Source organism: Bos indicus, chromosome 3 (assembly GCF_029378745.1).
Source record: "Bos indicus isolate NIAB-ARS_2022 breed Sahiwal x Tharparkar chromosome 3, NIAB-ARS_B.indTharparkar_mat_pri_1.0, whole genome shotgun sequence".
Classification (NCBI taxonomy): domain Eukaryota; kingdom Metazoa; phylum Chordata; class Mammalia; order Artiodactyla; family Bovidae; genus Bos; species Bos indicus.
In genome coordinates, this window is record NC_091762.1 from 119492904 (window position 1) to 119515923 (window position 23020).

The following is a 23020-nucleotide window of genomic DNA, read 5'->3' on the forward strand; positions in this document are numbered from 1 at the left end:
GATTAGAGTCATGCCCCATTGATAATATTGATTTTCTGACGCCAAAGAAAATGTCTCATTCACTTTGTATCTCACACTCGAAATGCATGGCCAACGGTATGTGAAGGATTGAATGAAAGGTTGGGTGAAAGAATGAATTGAGGGAATAAGGAACAAATTCCTCCAAACAAACCTAGTGCCTCCCATGAAGCCATCTTGTCCTGACATCAAGACGCACTGCCCCTTCTGGCCACCCTCCTTCACGTGGCTGTGTGCTTCTGGCCCAGTCTCCACAGGGCATCCTTCACCTCCTTGTTTCTCAGACTGTAGATGAGGGGGTTGAGCATTGGGATGACCAGAGTGTAGAAGACAGAGACCACCATGCCCTGCTCCACGATCTCCACAGCTCCTGGCTGGGCATACATGACAAAAACTGTCCCATAATAGATGGACACGGCTGTCAAGTGGGAGCCGCAGGTGGAGAAGAGCTTGTGTCTCCCTCCTCCTGATCGCATCTTCAGGATGGTCACTGTGATGTAGCCATAGGAGGTGAGGATCACAAGTATGGTGCCCACAGTTATGAACCCACAAAGGCCAAACATGACCAGCTCATTGATGATAGTGTCAGCACAGGCAAGCTTAAGTAAGGGAAGCACATCACAGAAGAAGTGGTCGATGTGGTTGGAGCTGCAGAATGGGAGGCTGAATGTGAAGCTGGTCTGAAGAATGGAGTTGACACAGCCCCCACAGTAGGTGCCCAATACCAGGCAGGCACACACAGAAGGGCGCATGGAGATAGGGTAGCACAGGGGGCTGCAGATGGCCACAAAGCGGTCATAGGCCATCACGGCCAAGAGGAATGCCTCAGTGGTGCCCACCATGGAGAAGAAGAAGAACTGAGTGGCACATCCTGCAAAGGTGATGACCTTGGAGGAGGACAGGAAGTTGGCCAGGGCTTTGGGGTAGATGACAGATGAGTAGCACAAGTCCACAAAGGAGAGGTTCTTGAGGAAGAAGTACATTGGGGAGTGCAGACGGGCATCCAGGGTGATGACCACGATCATCGTGAGGTTCCCCAGGATGGCCACCACGTATAGGGCCAGGAAAAGAGCAAACAGCAGGGCCTGGGTCTGAAATCCATCCAGTACAAACTCCTGCAAAGGCATCACTGAAAGGTTTCCATTTCCATAGGGTGACATTTCCCTGAACTGGGCGACAGGGGCAGAGAGTCAAGAGCAGGAGAGAGACAGTGAGATGGAACAGGTCAAGGTCACATGGTGATCCTCCCGTGGATCACACACACCCTTCCGTGCCTCACTGCCCACGGACCAACACACTAGCCACTGCCCATTCCTCCTTTCAGGTGAGCTCAGACTGACCTGAAATTGTAAACATTTTCACTGACTTGCACCTTCATAATCATGCATGGAGCCCTCCCTCTCTGGGAGACTCTGAGCTATTGTCACAGGGTTTGTCCAGGGCTTCTCAAGAGCTGAGTGTCTACAGTGTAAGTATGGCTTGCATCTCCTGGTCATTTATGAAGGACATGTTTTCCCTCCCCATGGGGATACTTCTGAGTCGTGCCATTTCTACACTTTGTTCGAGTATCTAATACTGCACATTCTTTTCCTTATTTTGAATGAGGTGAGTGAGTGAAGTCGCTCAGTCATGCCTGACTCTTTGCAACCCCATGAACTGCAGCCCACCAGGCTCCTCTGTCCATGGGATTCTCTAGGCAAGAATACTGCAGTGGGTTGCCATTTCCTTCTCCAGGGGATCTTCCTGACCCAAGGATCTAACCCAGGTCTCCTGCATTGCAGGCAGATGCTTTAACCTCTGAGCCACCAGGGAAGCCACTTATTTCAGCCCTACTTTAGTTTCAGAAATTGTAAAGCCCTTTTTGCCATCCTGACTCAACCCAATGATGGTCCTATCTCTAGGCCAGGCCAGAACCAGAGCAGGGACCGGTCCTCACCAGGCTAATGTGGGTGATTTGTCTGTCATCCCTGTAGACCGTGAGAGATATCTCAGCTTCATTGTCTCTGAGATTTGACTATTATGGCAACCATCAGCAGAGCTCTCTGCATCTTTGAGAATCTAAGGGTTCTTTCCTGCTAAGTCCTGATGTGGCATAATTCATGGAGAGCAGATTGCCCAGCTATACAGCCTGAGAACCTGCCAGACAGGGACTGTGACACACTCAGGGCGTGCCATGTCCTCCCCCTGTCCTTACTTCCATGCCACTGGCACCTTGGCACACTACGTGTAGTGATTGCTTGGAGCAATGGGAGCCACCAACATGGTCACATCTGCCTCAGTGTCTGGGCCCTCCTCTGGGTGCTGCCTCCTGTCCCTGTCACAGCCCAGACCTCCCTTGTCTGCCACACACTCTCATGAAACATGGGGACCAGTTGTGTGATGGCCAGAGGAATTAACAGGATATGATGCAACTTAAGAGGAGGAGTGGGAAGGATGGATCATTAGCACAGAGCCACAGTGCCTCCGAGGGAGGGGAGGAGGATTAGTGAGAGGGTGAACGCTGATTTTATAGAGTTTCATGTTTTCTAGAGGTCAGATCTGTAGCATCACTGAGCTATCTGACTTTGGAAGTGTGAGTTCCCCAGGAGTCGGGGTGTGCGGGCAGAGGCTGGAGGTCAGTGGTGCCTGTGGAGGAGTGATGACCCCCCACGTTCCCTCTGAGACTGAAGTTCTCTTAGAAGGTTGTCTATGAGAGCCAGGGCTCTCTCTCAGTAGAGGATGTGGATGAAAGAATAGGCTGTCCTATTTGGAATATTTAGGCTTTCCTTTCTGGAATATTTGACCCCAACTCTCACATGAGAGCAGAGGCAGATAGTCTGACCTTGGATGCCCGAGATCCTCTCGAATATGTGTTTGAAGCTGGTGCTAAGTGTGGTGGCCCCTACTCATCTTGGCCGCCTACCCCTGTGCAAATAGCCCTGTACTCTAAGTGGCATAAGAAACCGTCCCCTCTCCCTCTTCAGCTCTGCCTTCCTTGCAGTGAAGTGAGACTGAGGAGGAGACAGGGGTGGCCCCCTAGGTGCCAGTGATAGTCTGTCCAGGTCCTCTAGTTCTGGGTACCAGGAGCTCCCACAACACAGTTCAACCAGAGTGAACCATGTTGAACTCACCTGCCCCTCTCTCTGTCCCCTCAGCTGGCCAGCATCCATGGCACCTGCACACTAGGATCTTTTTATGGAGAGGATCTCTCCACCTGGCACAGCTGGGATTCGAGGCCTCAAGTGGCCAATTAGCTGCTGCCTAAGCTCTGAGTACGCTGGGACTCCCAACACCCTGAGTCCCTGGAAGAGGTACTCCTGTGGGTAAAATTCCTTTGATACATCTCAGCCCAAAACAAGAGGGGTAAGGGAGCCTGAAATTCCTCTGGGAGTGCTGCAGTCCACCAGATGAGAAGCAAATCAGAGGGACCCAGTGGCCATCCTTGGAAAGACTTCCCTAGGGCTGCAGGTGTGACCTCCTGGCCCGCAGCTCTTCCTCCTCCTCTGCTCCATCCTGGCGTGTTGGTGTGATAAAGAGTGATGTGCAGGACTCTGTGTCTGCGGGAGCAGCACAGCCCACCTAAGTCATAATATGGTCCTTCTCTCAGGGCACTTCGAGTAAAAGTATCTGTTAAAACAAAATATTTTAATCCTGGGCAGAAATCCCAAACCAAAGCATAAATGTGATTTATATTTACTATTAAAATATAGGGGCCAACCTGGTTGCACAGCGGTAAAGAATCCGCCTGCTGCCAAAGACACAGAAGATGTGGGCTCCATCCCTGGCTTGGGAAGATCCCCTGGAGAAAGAAATGGCCACCACTCCAGTATTCTTGCCTGGAAGATTCCATGAACAGAGGAGCCTGTCAGGCTACAGTCCATCTGTCACAAAGAGTAAGATATGACTGAGCGACTGAACATACACACGTTAAAATATAGAAAGTATGCAAGTGAAAATCTGGAGAAACTTGGATCATGAATATCCTAAGAAAACCAAGGCTTTTGTGGTTTAATAACCATCAAAATACAAAATAGACCTCAGGAGAAAATTTTACTCATAAAGGGCCATTTCATAATTCAAATGTTCAATCAAACCGGGTAATGTAAAAAATATAAATATGTATACAACTAATAAAGATTTAAAATATGTAATGTAAAAACTGACAGAAATGAAAAGAAATGTAAATCTCCAAAGCATGGTTGATATTTTATCATGCTTCTCTCTGTAACTGGTAAAGCAAGCAGAAATATTGTTATATGATAAAATTGGTTCAAAGTATCAACCACATGGACCTCCCTGGCATCAGTTCAGTTCAGTACTCGGTTGTGTCCGACTCTTTGAGACCCCATGGATTGCAGCACGCCAGGGTTCCCTGTACATCACCAACTCCCGGAAAATTGCTCAAACTCATAACCATGAGTCAATGATGCCATCCAACCATCTCATCCCCTGTCGTCCCCTTTTTCTCCTGCCTTCAATCTTTCCCGGCATTGGGATCTTTTCAAATGAGTCAGTTCTTTGCATCAGGTGGCCAAGGTATTGGGGTCTCAGCTTCAGCATCATTCCTTCCAATGAATACTCAGGACTGACTTCCTGTAGGATTAACTAGTTTGATCTTCTTGCAGTCCAAGGGACTCTCAAGAGTCTTCTCCAACACCACAGTTCAAAGGCACCAATTCTTCAGCACTCAGCTTTCTTTATAGTCCAACTCTCACATCCATACACAACTGCTGGAAAAACCATAGCTTTGACTAGATGGACCTTTGTTGGCAAAATAATGTCTCTGCTTTTAAATATGCTGTCTAGGTTGGCCATAACTTTTCTTCCAAGGAGCAAGCATCTTTGAATTTCATTGCTGCAGTCACCATCTGCAGTGATTTTTGAGCCCCCTCCCCAAATAAAATCTGTCACTGTGTCCACTGTTTCCCCATATATTTGCCATGAAGTGATGGGACCAGATGCCATGATCTTAGTTTTCTGGATGTTGAATTTTAAGCCAGTTTTTTTCACTCTCTTCTTTAACTTTCAAGAGGCTCTTTAGTTCTTCACTTTCTGCCATTAGGGTGGTATCATCAGCATATCTGAGGTTATTGATATTTCTCCCGGCAATCTTGATTCCAGTTTGTGCTTCATCAGCCTGGCATTTTGCATGATTTACTCTGCATAGAAGTAAAATGATGAGAAGACAATATACAGCCTTGATTGGTTCAAGGCTCTTTTCCCAATTTGAAATCAGTGTGTTGTTCCATGTCTGGTTCTAACTGTTCCTTCTTGACCTGCATCCAGATTTCTAAGGAAGCAGGTAAGGTGTTCTGGTAGTTCCATCTCTTGAAGAATTTTACAGTTTGTGGTGATCAAAAGCTTTGATGTAGTCAATGAAGCAGAAGTAGATGTTTTTCTGGAATTTTGAGCAATACTTTGCTGGCATGTGAGATGAGTGCAATTGTGCAGTAGTTTGAGCATTCTTTGGCATTGCCTTTCTTTGGGATTGGAATGAAAACTGACCTTTTCCAGTTCTGTGGCCACTGCTGAGTTTCCCAAATTTTCTGACATATTGAGTGCATCATTTTCATAGCATCATCTTTTAGGATTTGAACTAGGTCAATGGGTATTCCATCACCTCCACTAGCTTTCTTCATAGTGATGCTTCCTAAGGCCCTCTTGACTTTGCATTCCAGGATGTCTGGCTCTAGGTGAGTGATCACACCATCCTGGTTATCTGGGTCATGAAGATCTTTTTTTGTATAGTTCTTCTGTGTATTCTTGCCACAGTCAGCTCCCAGTCTTGTTTTTGCTAACTGTATGGAGCTTCTCCATCTTTGGCTGCAAAGAATATTATCAATCTGATTTTGGTATTGACCATCTGGTGATATCCATATGTAGAGTCATCTCTTGTGTTGATGGGAGAGGATGCTTGCTATGACCAGTGTGTTTTCTTGGCAAAACTCTGTTAGCCTTTGCTCTGCTTCATTTTGTACTCCAAGGCCAGACTTTCCTGTTACTCCAGGTGTTTCTTGACTTCCTACTTTTGCATCCCCATCCCCTATGATGGAAAGACATGTTTTTAGGGGTGTTAGTTCTAGACGGTCTTGTAGGTCTTCACAGAAACATTGCAATTTCACCTTCTTTGGCATTAGTGGTTGAGGCATAGACTTGGATTACTGTGATATTGAATGGTTTGCCTTGGAAATGAACAGAGATCATTCTGTCATTTTTAAGAAAGCACCCCAGTACTGCATTTCGGACTCTTTTGTTGACTATGAGGGCCACTCTATTTCTTCTAAGGGATTTTTGCCCACAGTAGTAGATAAAATGGTCATCTGAATTAAATTCACCCATTCCAGTTCATTTTAGTTCACTGATTCCTAAAATGTCGATGTTTACTCTTGCCATCTCCTGTTTGATCTTTTCCAATTTACCTTGAATCATGGACCTGACATTCCAAGTTCCTATGCAATATTGTTCTTTACAGCATTGGACTTCACTTCCATCACCAGTCACATCCACAACTGGGTGTTGTTTTCACTTTGGCTCTGTCTCTTCATTCTTTCTGGATTTATTTCTCCACTCTTCTACAGTAGCATATTTGGCACCTACTGACCTGGGGAGTTCATCTTTTAGTGTCCTATCTTTTTGCCTTTTCATACTGTTCCTGGGGTTCTCAAGGCAAGAATACTGAAGTGGTTTGCCATTCCTTTCTCCAGTGGACCACGTTTTGTCAGAACTCTCTACCATGACCTGTCTGTCTTGGGTGGCCCTACACAGCATGGTTCATAGTTTCTTTGAGTTACACAACACTGTGGTCCATGAGATCAGTTTGATAAGTTTTCTATGATTGTGGTTTTCCTTCTATCTGACCTCTGCTGGATAAAGATAAGAGGCTTATGAATTTTCCTGATAGGAGAGACTGACTTAGGGGAAAATGGGTGTTGTTCTGATGGGTGGGGCCATGCTCAGTAAATCTTAATCCAATTTCTGTTGATGGGCAGGGCTGTGTTCCCTCCTTATTGTTTAACCTGAGACCAAACTATGGTAGGTTTAATGAAGATAATCACATGTATGGATATGAGAGTTGGAGTATAAAGAAATCTATAAAGACTATAAGGATTGAAGGCAGGAGAAGGGGATGACAGAGGATGAGATGATTGTATGGTATCACCAACTTGGTTGACATGAGTTTGTATAAGCTCTGGGAGTTGGTGATGGACAGGGAATCGTGGCATGCTGCAATCCATGGGGTTGCAAAGAGTCACACACGACTGAGAGACTGAACTGAAGTGAATGAAGATAATGGCAACCTCCTTCAAAAGGTCTTGTGCATGCACTATTGCATTCAGTGTAGGCATTTTATTATTGAAGATGAAAGAAAAAGCAACATTTTGGCATATTATGCTTTATTATTTCAAGAAAGGTTGAAATGCAACTGAAAAAAAAAAAAAAAAAGTGTGCACTGTATGCAGAAGGTGCTGTGACTGACCTTATTGAAACATTGTATGTTTCAAAGTGATTTGAAAAATTTTGTCCTGGAGATTTCTCACTGAATGATAATCCATGGTGAGGTACACCAGTTGAAGACGAGAGTGATCAAATCAAGACATTAATTGAGAAAAATCAGCATTGTACCATATGGGAGATAGCCAACATATTGGAAATATCCACATCCAGCATGGTAAATCATTTACTCAGCTTGGTTATGTTAAGCATTTTGTTGTTTGGGTTCCATGTAAGTTAAGCAAAGAAAACCTTCTTGACCATATTTCAGCTTCCAATTTTCTAATTAAATGTGACAAAAGTTTCATTTTTAAAACAAATTGTGACACAGGATGAAAAGTGGATACTGTACAATAATGTGGAACAGAAAGGATGATGGGACAAGTGAAATGAACCACCACCAATCACATCAAAAACTGACCTTCATTCAAAGTAAGTGATGTTGCATATATGATGGGTTTGGAAGGGAGTCGTCTATCGTGAGCTCCTCCTGGAAAAGAAAGCAATTAATTCCAACAAGCACTGCTACCAATGAGACCAACTGAAGCATCATTCAATGAAAAGCATCCGGAATTAGTCAACATAAACTGCAGAATCTTTCATCAGGATAATTCAAGACCACATGTTTCTTTGATGACCAGGCAAAACTGTTATAGCTTGGCTGGGAAGTTCTGATTCATTCACCATATTCAGCAAACACTACACCTTCAGATTTTGATTTATTTAGGTCTTTACAAAATTCTCTTAATGGAAAACATTTTAATTTCCTGGAAGACTGTAAAAGGTACCTAAAGCAGTTCTTGGCTCAAAACGATCAAGAGTTTTGGGAAGATGGAATTATAAAGTTTCCTGAAAAATGGCAGAAGATAGTGGAACAAAATGGTGAATACATTGTTCAATAAATTCTTTGTGAAAATGAAAAATGTGCCTTTTATTTTACTTAAAAACAAAAAGAGTGTTTTGGTAAATCCAATATATAAAAATATATATACAATATATATAAAATCCTAAAGATAGATACAAATCTGTTATAATAGCTAATTTAGCATAGTGTCAATATACAAAGCCAACACATTAAAATCAGCAGCATTACTATGCGCTGTCAATGAACTATTTAACAAAGAATTAATAAAGCCAATCATTTACAAAAATATCAAAAAGAATAAAGTACTAAGGACTCAACTTAGCCAAGGAAACAAAAGAGTTATAGAACGAGAAACCATAGCTGAAAGCAATTAAAGGTACCAACATAAATGAAGATATCCCATGTGCATGAGTTGGAAAATGGGAAAGTTACCCACTGTGATCTAAGATTCAGTGTAATCCTTATCAAAATCACAATGCTGTTTTTTTGCAGAAAATGAAAATTATGTTTTAAAATTCATATGGAGTCTCAAGAAAGACCAAATAGCTTAAAAAAAAATCTTGAAAACAAAGTTGGTGATCTCAGAATTCTAAATTTGAAAATATATTACAAATCTACAGTAATCAAAACTGGTGGTACTGGCACAAAGACAGATCTGTAGAACAACGGAGGTGAACAGAGAGCCCAGAAATGAAACTTCATGGATATAATCAAATGATTGAAAACAAGAATGCCAAGACATCTCATGGGGGAAAAGACAGATCTTTCAACAAACAGCATTGGGAAACTGACTGTTTGTGTGCAAAAGTATAAAGTTGACCCCTTAGCTTTCATCGTAACAAAAAGTAACTCAAAATGGATTAAAAACATCACTGTATGACATCAACCTCTTAAATTCCCAGAAGAAAACGTACAAGAAAAAGCTTTATGCTGTCGGATTTGGCAATGATTTTTCGGCTATGACTCCAAAAGCACAGGACACAAAAGTAAAAATAGGAAACAAGATGGCGGTGGAGGAGGTGGACGTGGGGTACATCTCTCTCCACAGATACATCAGTGATACACCTTCAGACAGCAGTGCATGCAGAACACCAGCTGAGAGTGGACAGGAGGACCTGACCAGAGGAAAAGAATCTATAGAACCACACAGAACTCGGTGGGACGAAGTAACTAGGGGGAAGAACAGGAGAGTTAGAAGGACTGGACCTGCCTCAGCGGGCAGGGGAACTGAAGCAGGGGTCTGATCCCCACACAGGGCAATTGTCTGAGGCAGAGGAGAACATTTAAGGCTGAGAGTGAAACAGCTGATCTGTGGCAGCCTAAAAGGAATGAGAATGAGACAGTCCTTGCTGCAGCCACATGTATCCTGGACAGGAATGCTGGTCCCCTGGAAGGCATAGAGGCTGGGCACTGGAGTTTAGGGATTGTGGTGCAATCCCAGGGTGAGAGCTGCTATTGACTGTAGAGAGACTGATTGAGGGGATGTGAGGGAGGAGATTGAGGGGGGAAATGCCTGTGGAGGAAAGCCAGGCAGCCATGACTGCTGAGTCACGCGAAGAGGGTTGAGCCATCAGCATAACCTCTCCCTATACGGCAATATGGCAGGTGAACAATAGAGAGGCTGGCCCATCAAACGCCTGAGGCACTGAATTAGAGAGTAGGACCCCACCTAGTTCAGTTCAGTTCAGTCGCTCAGTCATGCCCAACTCTTTGCGACCCCATGAATCACAGCACGCCAGGCCTCCCTGTCCATCACCAACTCCCGGAGTTCACTCAGACTCACGTCCATCGAGTCCGTGATGCCATCCAGACATCTCATCCTCTGTCGTCCCCTTCTCCTCTTGCCCCCAATCCCTCCCAGCATCAGAGTCTTTTCCAATGAGTCAACTCTTCGCATGAGGTAGCCAAAGTATTGGAGTTTCAGCTTCAGCATCATTCCTTCCAAGGAAATCCCAGGCCTGATCTCCTTCAGAATGGACTGGTTGGATGTCTTTGCAGTCCAAGGGACTCTCAATAGTCTTCTCCAACACCACAGTTCAAAAGCATCAATTATTCGGCGCTCAGCCTTCTTCACAGTCCAACTCTCACATCCATACATGACCACTGGAAAAACCATAGCCTTGACTAGACGGACCTTTGTTGACAAAGTAATGTCTCTGCTTTTCAATATGCTATCTGGGTTGGTCATAACTTTTCTTCCAAGGAGTAAGCGTCTTTTAATTTCATGGCTGCAATCACCATCTGCAGTGATTTTGGAGCCCAAAAAAAATAGTCTGACACTGTTTCCCCATCTATTTCTCATGAAGTGATGGGACCAGATGCCATGATCTTCGTTTTCTGAATGTTGAGCTGTAAGCCAACTTTTTCACTCTCCATCTTCACCTTCATCAAGAGGCTTTTTAGTTCCTCTTCATTTTCTGCCACAAAGGTGGTGTAATCTGCATATCTGACGTTATATCCCGGCAATCTTGATTCCAGCTTGTATTTCTTCCAGTCCGGCGTTTCTCATGATGTACTCTGCATATAAGTTTAATAAGCAGGGTGACAATATACAGCCTTGACGTACTCCTTTTCCTATTTGGAACTAGTCTGTTGTTCCATGTCCAGTTCTAACTGCTGCTTCCTGACCTGCATATAGGTTTCTCAAGAGGCAGGTCAGGTGGTCTGGTATTCCCATCTCTTTCAGAATTTTCCACAGATTATTGTGATCCACACAGTCAAAGATTTTGGCATTGTCAATAAAGCAGAAATATATGTTTTTCTGGAACTCTCTTATTTTTTCGATGATCCAGCAGATGTTGGCAATTTGATCTCTGATTCCTCTGCCTTTTCTAAAACGAGCTTGAAGATCTGGAAGTTCACAGTTCACGTATTGCTGAAGCCTGGCTTGGAGAATTTTGAGCATTACTTTACTAGTGTGTGAGATGAGTGCAATTGTGTGGTGGTTTCAGCATTCTTTGGCACTGCCTTTCTTTGGGATTGGAATGAAAACTAACCTTTTCCAGTCCTGTGGCCACTGCTGAGTTTTCCAAATTTCCTGGCATATTGGGTGCAGCACTTTCACAGCATCATCTTTCAGGATTTGAAATAGTTCAACTGGAATTCCATCACCTCCACTAGCTTTGTTTATAGTGATGCTTTCTAAGGCCCACTTGACTTCACATTCCAGGATGTCTGGCTCTAGGTGAGTGATCACAACATTGTGATTATCTGGGTCGTGAAGACCTTTTTTGTACAGTTCTTCTGTGTATTCTTGCCACCTCTTCTTAATATCTTCTGCTTCTGTTAGGTCCATTACCATTTCTGTCCTATATCTAGTCCATCTTTGCATGAAATATTTCCTTGGTATCTCTGATTTTCTTGAAGAAATTTCTAGTGTTTCCCATTCTGTTGTTTTCCTCTATTTCTTTGCATTGATCGCTGAGGAAGGCTTTCTTATCTCTTCTTGCGATTCTTTGGAACTCTGCATTCAGATGCTTATATCCTTTCTTTTATCCTTTGTTTTTCACTTCTCTTCTTTTCACAGCTATTTGTAAGGCCTCCCCAGACAGCCATTTTGCTTTTTTGCATTTCTTTTCCATGGGAATGGTCTTGATCCCTGTCTCCTGTACAATGTCACGAACCTCATTCCATAATTCATCAGGCACTCTGTCTATCAGATCTAGGCCCTTAAATCTATTTCTCACTTCCACTATATAATCATAAGGGATTTGATTTAGGTCATACTTGAATGGCCTAGTGGTTTTCCCTACTTTCTTCAATTTAAGTCTGAGTTTGGCAGTAAGGAGTTCATGATCTGAGCCAGTCAGCTCCTGGCCTTGTTTTTGTTGACTGTACACAGCTTCTCCATCGTTGGCTGCAAAGAATATAATCAATCTAATTTCGGTGTTGACCATCTGGTGATGTCCATGTGTAGAGTCTTCTCTTGTGTTGTTGGAAGAGGGTATTTGCTATGACCAGTGCATTTTCTTGGCAAAACTCTATTAGTCTTTGCCCTGCTTCATTCTGTATTCCAAGGCCAAATTTGCCTGTTATTCCAGGTGTTTCTTGACTTCCTACTTTTGCATTCCAATTCCCTATAATGAAAAGGACATCTTTTTGGGGCATTAGTTCTAAAAGGTCTTGTAGGTCTTCATAGAACCATTCAGCATTACTGGTTGGGGCATAGACTTGGATTACTGTGATATTGAGTGGTTTGCCTTGGAAACGAACAGAGATCATTCTGTCGTTTTTGAGTTTCCATCCAAGTACTGCATTTCAGACTCTTTTGTTGACCATGGTGACTACTCCATTTCTTCTAAGAGATTCCTGCCCACAGTAGTAAATACAATGGTCATCTGAATTAAATTCACCCATTCCAGTCCATTTTAGTTTGTTGATTCCTAGAATGTCAACGTTCACGCTTGCCATCTCCTGTTTGACCACTTCCAGTTTGCCTTGATTCATGGACTTGACATTCCAGGTTCCTATGCAATATTGCTCTTTACAGCATTGGACCTGGCTTCTATCACCAGTCATATCCACAACTGTGTATTATTTTTGCTTTGGCTCCATTCCTTCATTCTTTCTGAAATTATTTCTCCACTGATCTCCAGTAGCATATTGGGCACCTACTGACCTGGGGAGTTCCTCTTTCAGTATCCTATCATTTTGCCTTTTCATACTGTTCATGGGGTTCTCAAGACAAGAACCCCACCTAGGGTGTCCCTTTAAGTGCCTGATGCACCAATCTACAGAGTAGGACTCCAGCCAGGAGGGCCTCTCTATGTTCATGATGCGCCAAACAACTGAGAAGGACCCCAGGCAAGGGAGCCATCTAAGTTCCTAAATGGGCGGATCTATAGAAAAAGACTGGCTGAAGAGACCTCCTGATCACCAGCTACAAGAGGCCAAAACAAGACTGATAGGGCCATAACTCCTGCACTGGAGGCCGTCTGTGTCCCTGCACACTTGCAGCCCTCACTGGGGCAGAGCTGCCACAGGCAAAAAAAAAAAAAAAAAAAGGCCTTGTGTCTATGCTTGCAGGGTCGCTTTTGCCATTTCTGGCTGCTTGCGACCCTGTGGACTGTGGCCTGCCACAGAAGAACTTCTCTGTCTGAGGAGTTCTACTGTGGCCTGCCACAGAAGAACTTCTCTGTCTGAGGAGTTCTTCAGGCTAGAATACTGAAGTGTATAGGCCAATACTTGTTGCCATACCCTTCTAGAGCACTATATTTCCTGCTGCCCTAGCTGACCACTCCCCTGAGTATCTGGTGCTGCCAGAACCCCTGCAACCCGAGCAGCTGCACCACCTCCACACCTGGCCTTTACTGGGGCAGATCCAAGTCCTCCAGGGCAGCCTCAGGAGCAAACCCCAGTGGATGGACGACCCACATGCAGAGGTGGAAATAAAACCACAATTGAAACTCAGGGGCAGTGTGGTTAAGAAACAAGACCCAAACCTTCACACCAGTTGTACAAGCTGCACAAGCTGCACGTTAAATCTACTTGATCAACTGAGCAGACTCTGTGTCTATGGAATATATACAAGGACATTGAGATCTCCCACAAAAGAAAACACACTAGTTCTGATAGCTGTGGACATTGAAGGCAAGAACACACAAGATTAGCACCAGATTATAATCTGAGCTGCCCTCACAGCAGGTCCAGAGACCAGCACAGTGTTGGAGGACATCCTAGGGAGGTGGGGTGGACTGTGACTCCCAGTGAGGAAAAGGACTCTGACAGCAGTGACTCAAGAAAAACATTTATTATTCTTATATTTAGACTTGTTCTGTAGAGTCTTGGGTTTTTTTCTCCCCCGCCTTCCCCCCCCCCCCCCCGCCCCCCGCCCTTTCTGTTGCAGTTAATTTTTTGTCACTATGAATCTAATTAAGCTTTTGAGCTTTCCTTTTTTTTCCTCAGTCATATTTTTTACTATTGTTATAAACCTCTGCGTCTACATTGGGCTTTTGCAGTTCTGTGGAGTTTTCCTTTTTTTCTCTCTCTTTTTTTAAAGTTTAATTATTTTTAATTTATTATTATTTTTTCTACATCTATTCCTTTGTTTGCTTTTCCTACTATTCTTTTCCCCTTGCAGTTAATCTGTAATGTATATAAATCTTCTTCATCTACCTCTATTTAACTTTGCATATCTATTCAGTTTTTTTTTTTTTTCCTTTCCTTTCTTCTCAACATATTTGTTAGTTTTGTTTTCATTGCTTTATTCTCCCCTTGGCACCCTGCATTAGTTTTCCTTCCCTGTTTGTGCTATAGTTAGTTTTGTTCTTAACTGGTAAATATAATTTTTGATTACCGTGGTTTGCTGGGTCAATCTGCTGTACTTTATTTTTGTTGGGCTGTTTTGATTTTGCTTATGGGTGTATATGTATATGTGTATATTCCATTATTTTAATTATTATTTGCCTGATTTTGTAACTGCCATTTGTCAGGGTTCATCTTTGGATACTCGTTTTGGGGTATTTGTTTTAATCTCACTTAATGCCATAAGAAACTACTTGTGGAATCTGACCAGAGATCAAGCCCAGAGCCTTTGGAGTGGGAGCACTGACTCCAAGACAATAGAATACCAGAGAACTAACCCTAGGGAGTACCAAATAGTGAGAACTCACACAAAGGAAACTGCTTGAATACAAGACCCGGCATCACTCAACCACCAGTAGCACCCTATGCAGGACGCCTCATCTAAACAGCAAATGAAGCAAAATTACAGACCCAATCATCAGCAGACAGGACTACCACCTCACTCAGCCTTGCCCATCAGAGGAAAAACAAACAAAAAAAAACAAAGGAAAAAACTCAATATACTAACGCATATATATGGAATTTAGAAAGATGGTAATGATAACCCTGTATGCGAGACAGCAAACGAGACATAGATGTATAGAACAATCTTTTGGTGGGATGATTTGGGGGAATGTCATGGAAACATGTATAATATCGCCAGTCCAGGTTCGATACAGGATCCTTGGGGGCTGGTGCACTGGGATGACGTGGAGTGATGGTATGGGGAGGGAGATGGGAGAGGGGTTCAGGATGGGGAACACATGTACAGCCATGGCGGATTCATGATGATGTGTGGCAGAACCAATACAATATTGTAAAGTAATTAGCCTTGAATTAAATACATAAATTTAAATTAAAAAAAAATAAAATCATGAGATGTTAAAAAAAAAAGAAAGAAAAGACAGCACAAAGCTCACCATATACGGACTTTACACAAACCACTGGACTAATCTTAGGAGGGCAGAAACTGAAAGGAAGAAAGAATTCAACCTTGAAACCTGGGAAAAGGAGACCTCAAACACAATAAGTTAAAAAAAGTGATGAAAAGACAGATAAATAATACATAAATGAAAGAACAAACTAGAAATACAGAAGTCCAAATAAATGAAGAGGAAATATGCAAACTACCTGAAAAAGAATTCAGAATAATGATAGTAAAGGTAATAAAAAACCTTGAAAACAGAGTGGAGAAAATGCAAGAATCAATTAAGAAAGAGCTAGAAGAATTAAAGAATAAACATACAGAGACAAACAACACATTTCCTGAAATCAAAAATATTCTAAAAGGAATCAATAGCAGAATATCTGAAGCAGAAGAACGAATCAGTGAGCCAGAAGATAAAATGGTGGAAATAACTTCTGAAGAGCAGAATAAAGTAAAAAGAATGAAAAGAACTGAAGATAGTCTCAGAGAACTCTTGGACAATATCAAATGCACCAATATTTGAATTATAGGGGTCCCAGAAGAAGAAGAGAAAAAGAAAGAATATGAGAAAATTTTGGAAGAGATTATAGTTGAAAATCTGCCCAACATGGAAAAGGAAATAGTCAATCAAGTTTGAGAGGTACAAAGAGTTCCATACAGGACAAACCCAAGCAGAAACACACCAAGACACATACTAATCAAACTAAGACTAAACACAAAGAAAGAATATTAAAAGCAGCAAGGGAAAAGCAACAAGTAACATACAAGGGAAATCCTCTTTGCTTAACAGCTGATTTTTCAGCAGAAAACTCTGCAGGCCAAAAGGCAATGACAGGATATATTTAAAGCACAAAAAGGGGAAAATCTACAACCAAGATTACTGTACCTGGCAAGGATTTCATTCAAAATTGATGGGGAAATAGAAAGTTTTCCAGGCAAGCAAAAGTTAAGAGAATTCAGTACCACCAAACCAGCTTTACAACAAATGTTAAAGGGACTTGTATAGTCAAGAAATACAAGAGAAGAAAATCTACAAAATCAACCCCAAACAATTAAGAAAATGGCAATAGGAACATAAATATCAATAATTACTTTAAGTGTAAACAAATTAAATGCTCCAACCAAAAGACACAGACTGGCTGAATGGATGAACAAACAAGACCTATATATAAATGCTGTCTACAAGAAACCCATTTCAGACCTAACAACACATATAGACTGAAAGTGAGGGGATGGAAAAATATATTCCATGCAAATGGGAAGCAAAAGAAAGCCAGAGTAGCAATCCTCATATCAGACAAAATAGACCTTAAAATAAAGAAGATTACAAGAGATAAGGAAGGACTCTACATAATGATCAAGGGATCAGTCCAAGAGGAAGATGTAACAATTGTAAATATCTCTGCACCCAACATAGGAGCGCCTCAATACATAAGACAAACACTAACAGACATAAAGGGAGAAACTGACAGTAACACAATACTAGTAGGAGACTTTAACACACCACTCACACCAATAGACAGATCATCAAAACAGAAAATTAATAAGGAAACACAAGTCTTAAAAGATACATTAGATGAGATGGATCTCATTGATGTCTTCAGGACATTCCATCTAAAGGCAGAAGAATACACCTTCTTCTCAAGTGCCCATAGGAAATTCTCCAGGACAGACCATGTCTTGGGTCACAACTCAGTAAATTTAAGAAAACTGAAATCATATCAAGCATCTTCTCTGATCACAATGAAAAAATGTACAAAACACAAATACCACAGTACATTTCTAAATAATCAACAGGTTACTGAAGAAATCAAAAGGGAAATCAAAAAATTCTAGAAACAAATGACAATGAAAACACAACTCCAAACCTATGGGAGGCAGCAAAAGCAGTTCTAAGAGGGAAGTTTATAGCAATTACAATCCTACCTCAAGAAATAAGAAAAAACATCAAGCAGACAGCCTAACTTTACACCTAAAGCGAATGGAAAAGAAGAACCAAAAATAAAAAACACCCAAGATTAGTAGAAGGAAAGAAATCATAAAGATCAGAGTGGAAATAAATGAAAAAGAAAGGTTGATTCTTTGAGAAGATAAAGAAAATTTAGCCAGACTCATCAAGAAAAAAGAAAGAAGAATCAAATCAACAAAATTAGAAATGAAAAAGGAAAGGTTACAACAGACAGTGCGGAAATACAAAGGATTATAAGAGACTATTATGAAAAACTGTACGGCAATAAAGTGGATAACCTAGAAGAAATGGACAGATTCTTAGAAAAGTTCAATATTTTAAGATTGAACCAAGTAGAAATAGAAATTATGAACAAACCAATTACAACGACTGAAATTGAAGCTGTGATAAAACATATCCCAAAAAACAAAAGCAAAGGACTGGATGACTTCACAAGGGAATTCTATCAAACATTTAGAGAGGAGCTAATGCCTAGCCATCTAAAACTGTTTCCAAAAAATTGCAGAGGAAGGAACATTTCCAAACTCATTCTATGAGTATCATCATCCTGATACCAAACCAGACAAAGACAACACAAAAAAAGAAAACTACAGGCCAATATCAGTGATGAGCATAGATGTAAAAATCCTCAACAATAATTTAGCAAACAGAATTCAGCAACACATCAAAAAGCTCATACACCATGGTCAAATTGGTTTTGTTCCAAGGATGCAAGGATTCTTCAGTATAAGAAAATCAAACAATGTGATACACCATATTAACAAATTGAAAAATAAAAGCCAAATGATAATCTCAATAGATGCAGAAAAAGCCTTTGACAAAATTCAGCACTGATTTATAATTAAAACTCTTCAAAAACTGGGCATAAAAGGAATCTACCTCAATATAGTGAAGGCCATATATGATAAGCCTGCAGCAAACATTATTCTCAATGGTGAAAAGCTGAAAGCATTCCCCCTAAGATCAACAAGACAAGGGTGTCCACTTTCACCACTATTATTCAGCATAGTTCTGGGAGCCCTAGCTACAGCAGTCAGAGAAGAAAAAGAAATAAAAGGAATCCAGATTGAAAAGAAGTAAAGCTCTCACCGTTTTTCAGATGACATGATACTATACACAGAAATCCCTAAGGATAATATCAGAAAATTATTAGAACTAATCAGTGAATTTAGCAAAGTTGCAGGATGCAAAATCAATACAAAAAACTCACTTGCATCTCTATATACTAACAATACAAAATCAGAAAGAGAAATTAAGGAATCAATCCCATTCACCATTGCAACAAAAAGAATTAAATATCTAGGAATAAACTTACCTAAGGAGACAAAAGAACTGTACACAGAAACTTACAAGACACTGATAAAAGAAATCAAAGATGACATAAACAGATGGAGAGATATTCCATGTTCCTGGGTAGGAAGAATCAATACTGTGAAAGTGGCTATACTACCAAATGCAACCTACAGATTCAATGTAATCACTATCAAATTTCCAATGGCATTTTTCACAGAACTAGAACAAAAAATTTCACAATTCATATGGAAACACAAAAGGCCCTGAATAATCAAAGTAGTTTTGAGAAAGAAGAATGGAGCTGAAGGAATCAACCTTCCTGACTTCAGATTATACTACAAAGCTACAGTCATCAAGGCAGTATGGTACTGGCACAAAAACAGAAATATATACCAATGGAGCAAGATAGAAAGCCCAGAAATAAACCCATGCCCTATGGGTACCTTATTTTTGACAAAGGAGGCAAGAATATACAACGGGGCAAAAACCACCTCTTCAGTCAATGGTGCTGGAAAAACTGGACAGCTACATGTAAAAGAATTAAATTAGAACACTTCCTAACACCATACACAAAGATAAATTCAAAATGGATTAAAGACCTAAATGTAAGACCAGAAGCTATAAAACTCTTCCAAGGAAAACATAGGCAGAACACTCCATGACATAAATCAAAGCAAGATCCTCTCTGACCCACCTCCTAGAGAAATGGAATTTAAAATGAAAGTAAACAAGTGGGACCTGATTAAACTTAAGAGCTTTTGCACAGCAAAGGAAGCTATAAGCAAGGTGAAAAGACAACCCTTAGAATGGGAGAAAATAATAGCAAATGAAACTGACAAAGGATTAATTTCCAAAATATTCAAACAGCTCATACAACTCAATACCAGAAAAACAAACAACCCAATCAAAAAGTGGGAAAAAGAGCTAAAGAGACATTTTTCCAAAGAAGACATGCAGATGGCTAACAAGCACATGAAAAGATGTTCAACATTGCTCATTATTAGAAAAAACCAAATCAAAACTACAATGAGATATCAATCACCTCACACCAGTCAGAATGGCCATCATCAAAAAGTCTACAAGCAATAAATGTTGGAGAGGGTGTGTAGAAAAGGGAATGCTCTTGCACTGTTAGTGGGACTGTAAATTGATACAGCCACTATGGAATACAGTATGGAGATTCCTTTAAAAACTAAGAATAAAACCACCATATGACCCAGCAACCCCACCTAGGCATATACCCTGAGGAAACCAAAATTGAAAAAGACACATGTATCCCATTGTTCATTGCAGCACTAGTTACAATAGTTAGAACATGGAAGCAACCTAGATGTCCATCGACAGATGAATGGATAAAGAAGTTGTGGTACATATACACAATGGAATATTACTCAGCCATAAAAAGGAATGCATTTAAGTCAGTTCTAATGAGGTGGATGAACCTAGAGCTTATTATACAGAGTGAAGTAAGTCAGAAAGAGAAAGGTAAATATAGTATTCTAACACATATATACAGACTCTAGGAAAACGGTACTGAAAAATTTATTTGCAGGGCAACAATGGAGAAACAGTCATAGAGAATAGACTTATGGACATGGGGAGGGGGAGGAGAGGGTGAGATGTATGGAAAGAGTAACATGGAAACTTACATTACCATATGTAAAATAGATAGCCAACGGGAATTTTCTGTACGGCACAGGAAACTCAAACAGGGGCTCTGTATCAAGCTAGAGGAGTGGGATGGGGAGGGACATGGGAGAGAGTTTCAAAAGGGAGGGGATATAGTGTACTTATGGCTGATTCATTTTGAGGTTTGACAGAAAACAAAATTCTGTAAAGCAATTATCCTTCAGTTAAAAAAATTAATAAAAACAAACCAAAGAAAAGTAAAAATAGACACAAGGGACTCCATCAAAGTTGAACATCTGTGCATTAAAGTCTTAACAGCATGAAAAGGCAACCTGTGGGATGGTGGGAAGTGTTTGCAAATCTTATGTCTGATACACAGTAGTATCCAGAATATATATATAGAGTTCCTACAACTTATATTAAACATCAAAGCATTAAAGCACATATACGACATTGTGAGAAAGCAATATACAACGTGGAAGAAAACGTTGAAATCCTTTAGAAAATGATCTTACTTATATTTGCTGGCTGTGCTGGGTCTTCGTTGCTGTTCTGGCTTTCCTCTAGTTGCAGATGGTGGGGCTACTCCTCACTGTGGTGTGCAGCTGCTCACTTTGCACACTCTCGTTGCTGTGGCACACACTCACTGCCCTGGCTCCTCTTTTGTGGAGCACGGGCTCTGGGGCATGCAGGCGTCAGTAGCTGCAGCTCCCCAGGTCTAGCACAGGCTCAGTAGTTGCGGTGTGCAGGCTTTGTGCTCCGCAGCATGTGGGATCTTCCTGGATCAGGATCAAACTCATGTCACCTGCATTGGTAAGCAGATTCTTTGACCACAAAGCCACCTGGGAAGCCCAAAAATGTTGAAAAATCTGATCTCTACTAAGAGGATAATATTCAGAATATATAAATAATTTCTACAATTAAACAGACCGATAACCAAATTGAAAGTGTTCATACTACTTGACGATTTCTCTAAAGATGACTTATAAATTGCAAGCAAACATATAAGAAAATGCTCAAAATCGCTAATCATTAGGAAAATGAAAAGAAGAAAGACATAACACTTCACAATCATGATGAGGGATACTGTGAGAAAAAACATATGTTGACTAGGATGTAAAGAAACTGAAATTGTTTCACACCGCTGGTGGGGATATGAAATGGTACAGCCATGATGAAAAGTACTATATGGGCTTCACAGGTGGCATTTGTGGTAAAGAACACACCTATTAATGCAGGAGATGTAAGAGACTTGGGTTTGATCCCTGGGAAGATGCCCTGGAGGAGGTGCTGCCGGATTCGTGGTCTCTGAAGGAAAAGATTTAACTCCAGGACCAAAGCCAGTCTCAGTCACTCAGGCTTTTGTGTAAATTTTGCTAAAAGTGAAAGTGACGGAGAAATCCTCTGTCATATAGAAGATGTCATAAGGGGGCGTACACATCAGAAGGGGGCAGGAGAGTACCCACCTCACTAGTTTAAGCAGGGCCTTGTATACTTCTCAACTAGCTGCTGGGAACAGATAAAATATACCTCAAGGCTGTGGGAATTTTGTCCAGACCCTTTCCCAGAACATACATCCTGGGATGACATCAGTATGAGATTAGCCAGAAGGAACAGGTTAACCCAGAGCTCAAGGTTAAGGAAGTTTTCACCTGGACTGTCTTCCTTAACATACATCCAAAGCTCAAAAAAAAAAAAAAAAAGGCATGCCTTTGAACAAGAGATACTGCTGCCTACAAGACCTACTTGTCTAAGGCAAAAGAATGTGAAAAAGAAGGAATGTTTACCTCCTCCTTGAAGGGTCTTACTTAGGCTTGGGCTCCTTATCAACCTGCCTAAGTTAACTTTCTCAAAGGGCCAGTGGAACTTTGGGTGTTAGGCATCAATGTTGGATCCCTAGGGCTCCCAGCTGCTGTCTGAGGGGAGAAACCCAGGGCAGGGAGCACTAGGAGTGTCTGAAGCAGGAGAACAGGTGCTCCCTGCTGCCCTGTTGGGTGGCGGCATCAGTGAACAGAAAGGGGAGGAGGAGGAACAGCCCACGTCAGGATTGAGGGGAGTAGGCAATGGCACCCCACTCCAGTACCCTTGCCTGGAAAATCCCATGGACAGAGGAGCCTGGTGGGCTGCAGTCCATGGGGTCACTAAGGGTCGGACACGACTGAGTGACTTCATTTTCACTTTTCATTTTCATGCATTGAAGGAAATGGCAACCCACTCCAGGGTTCTTGCCTGGAGAATCCCAGGGATGGTGGAGCCTGATGGGCTGCTGTCTACGGGGTTGCACAGAGTCAGACACGACTGAAGCAACTTAGCAGCAGTAGCAGCAGATGGTCTTCCTAATTCTTCTAGTTAGTTCTGGGTGACCCCATGCCATCTCTAAGGAGGTGCCAAGGCTGAGCATCCCAAGGCCCCTGCTAGGAAGTCCAGGGAGATTGCTGAATGCAGATTTACAAAGATTCAGCCTTAAAGTAGAGAGAGAGATCTCACAATTTCTTAGTCATGTACCTTCACTGGTAGATTTTGAATTGGGACCCATATCCTGCTTCAAAGACTCCTTGTTCATGAC

The 23020-nt window shown here is 41.7% G+C and overlaps 1 protein-coding gene across 1 annotated transcript; it reads right to left on the reverse strand.

The window, feature by feature from the left end:
* Window positions 1–239: 239 nt before the first annotated feature.
* On the reverse strand, window positions 240–1178 carry LOC139180127 (olfactory receptor 9S13-like). The gene has a single exon (XM_070781464.1). It carries the CDS (start codon window positions 1176–1178, stop codon window positions 240–242), a length of 939 nt encoding a protein of 312 aa, XP_070637565.1.
* Window positions 1179–23020: the final 21842 nt, after the last annotated feature.

Coding starts and splice junctions, on each gene's coding strand:
- LOC139180127 (XM_070781464.1), bottom strand. CDS start 1,178: ATGTCACCCTATGGAAATGGAAACCTTTCAGTGATGCCTTTGCAGGAG.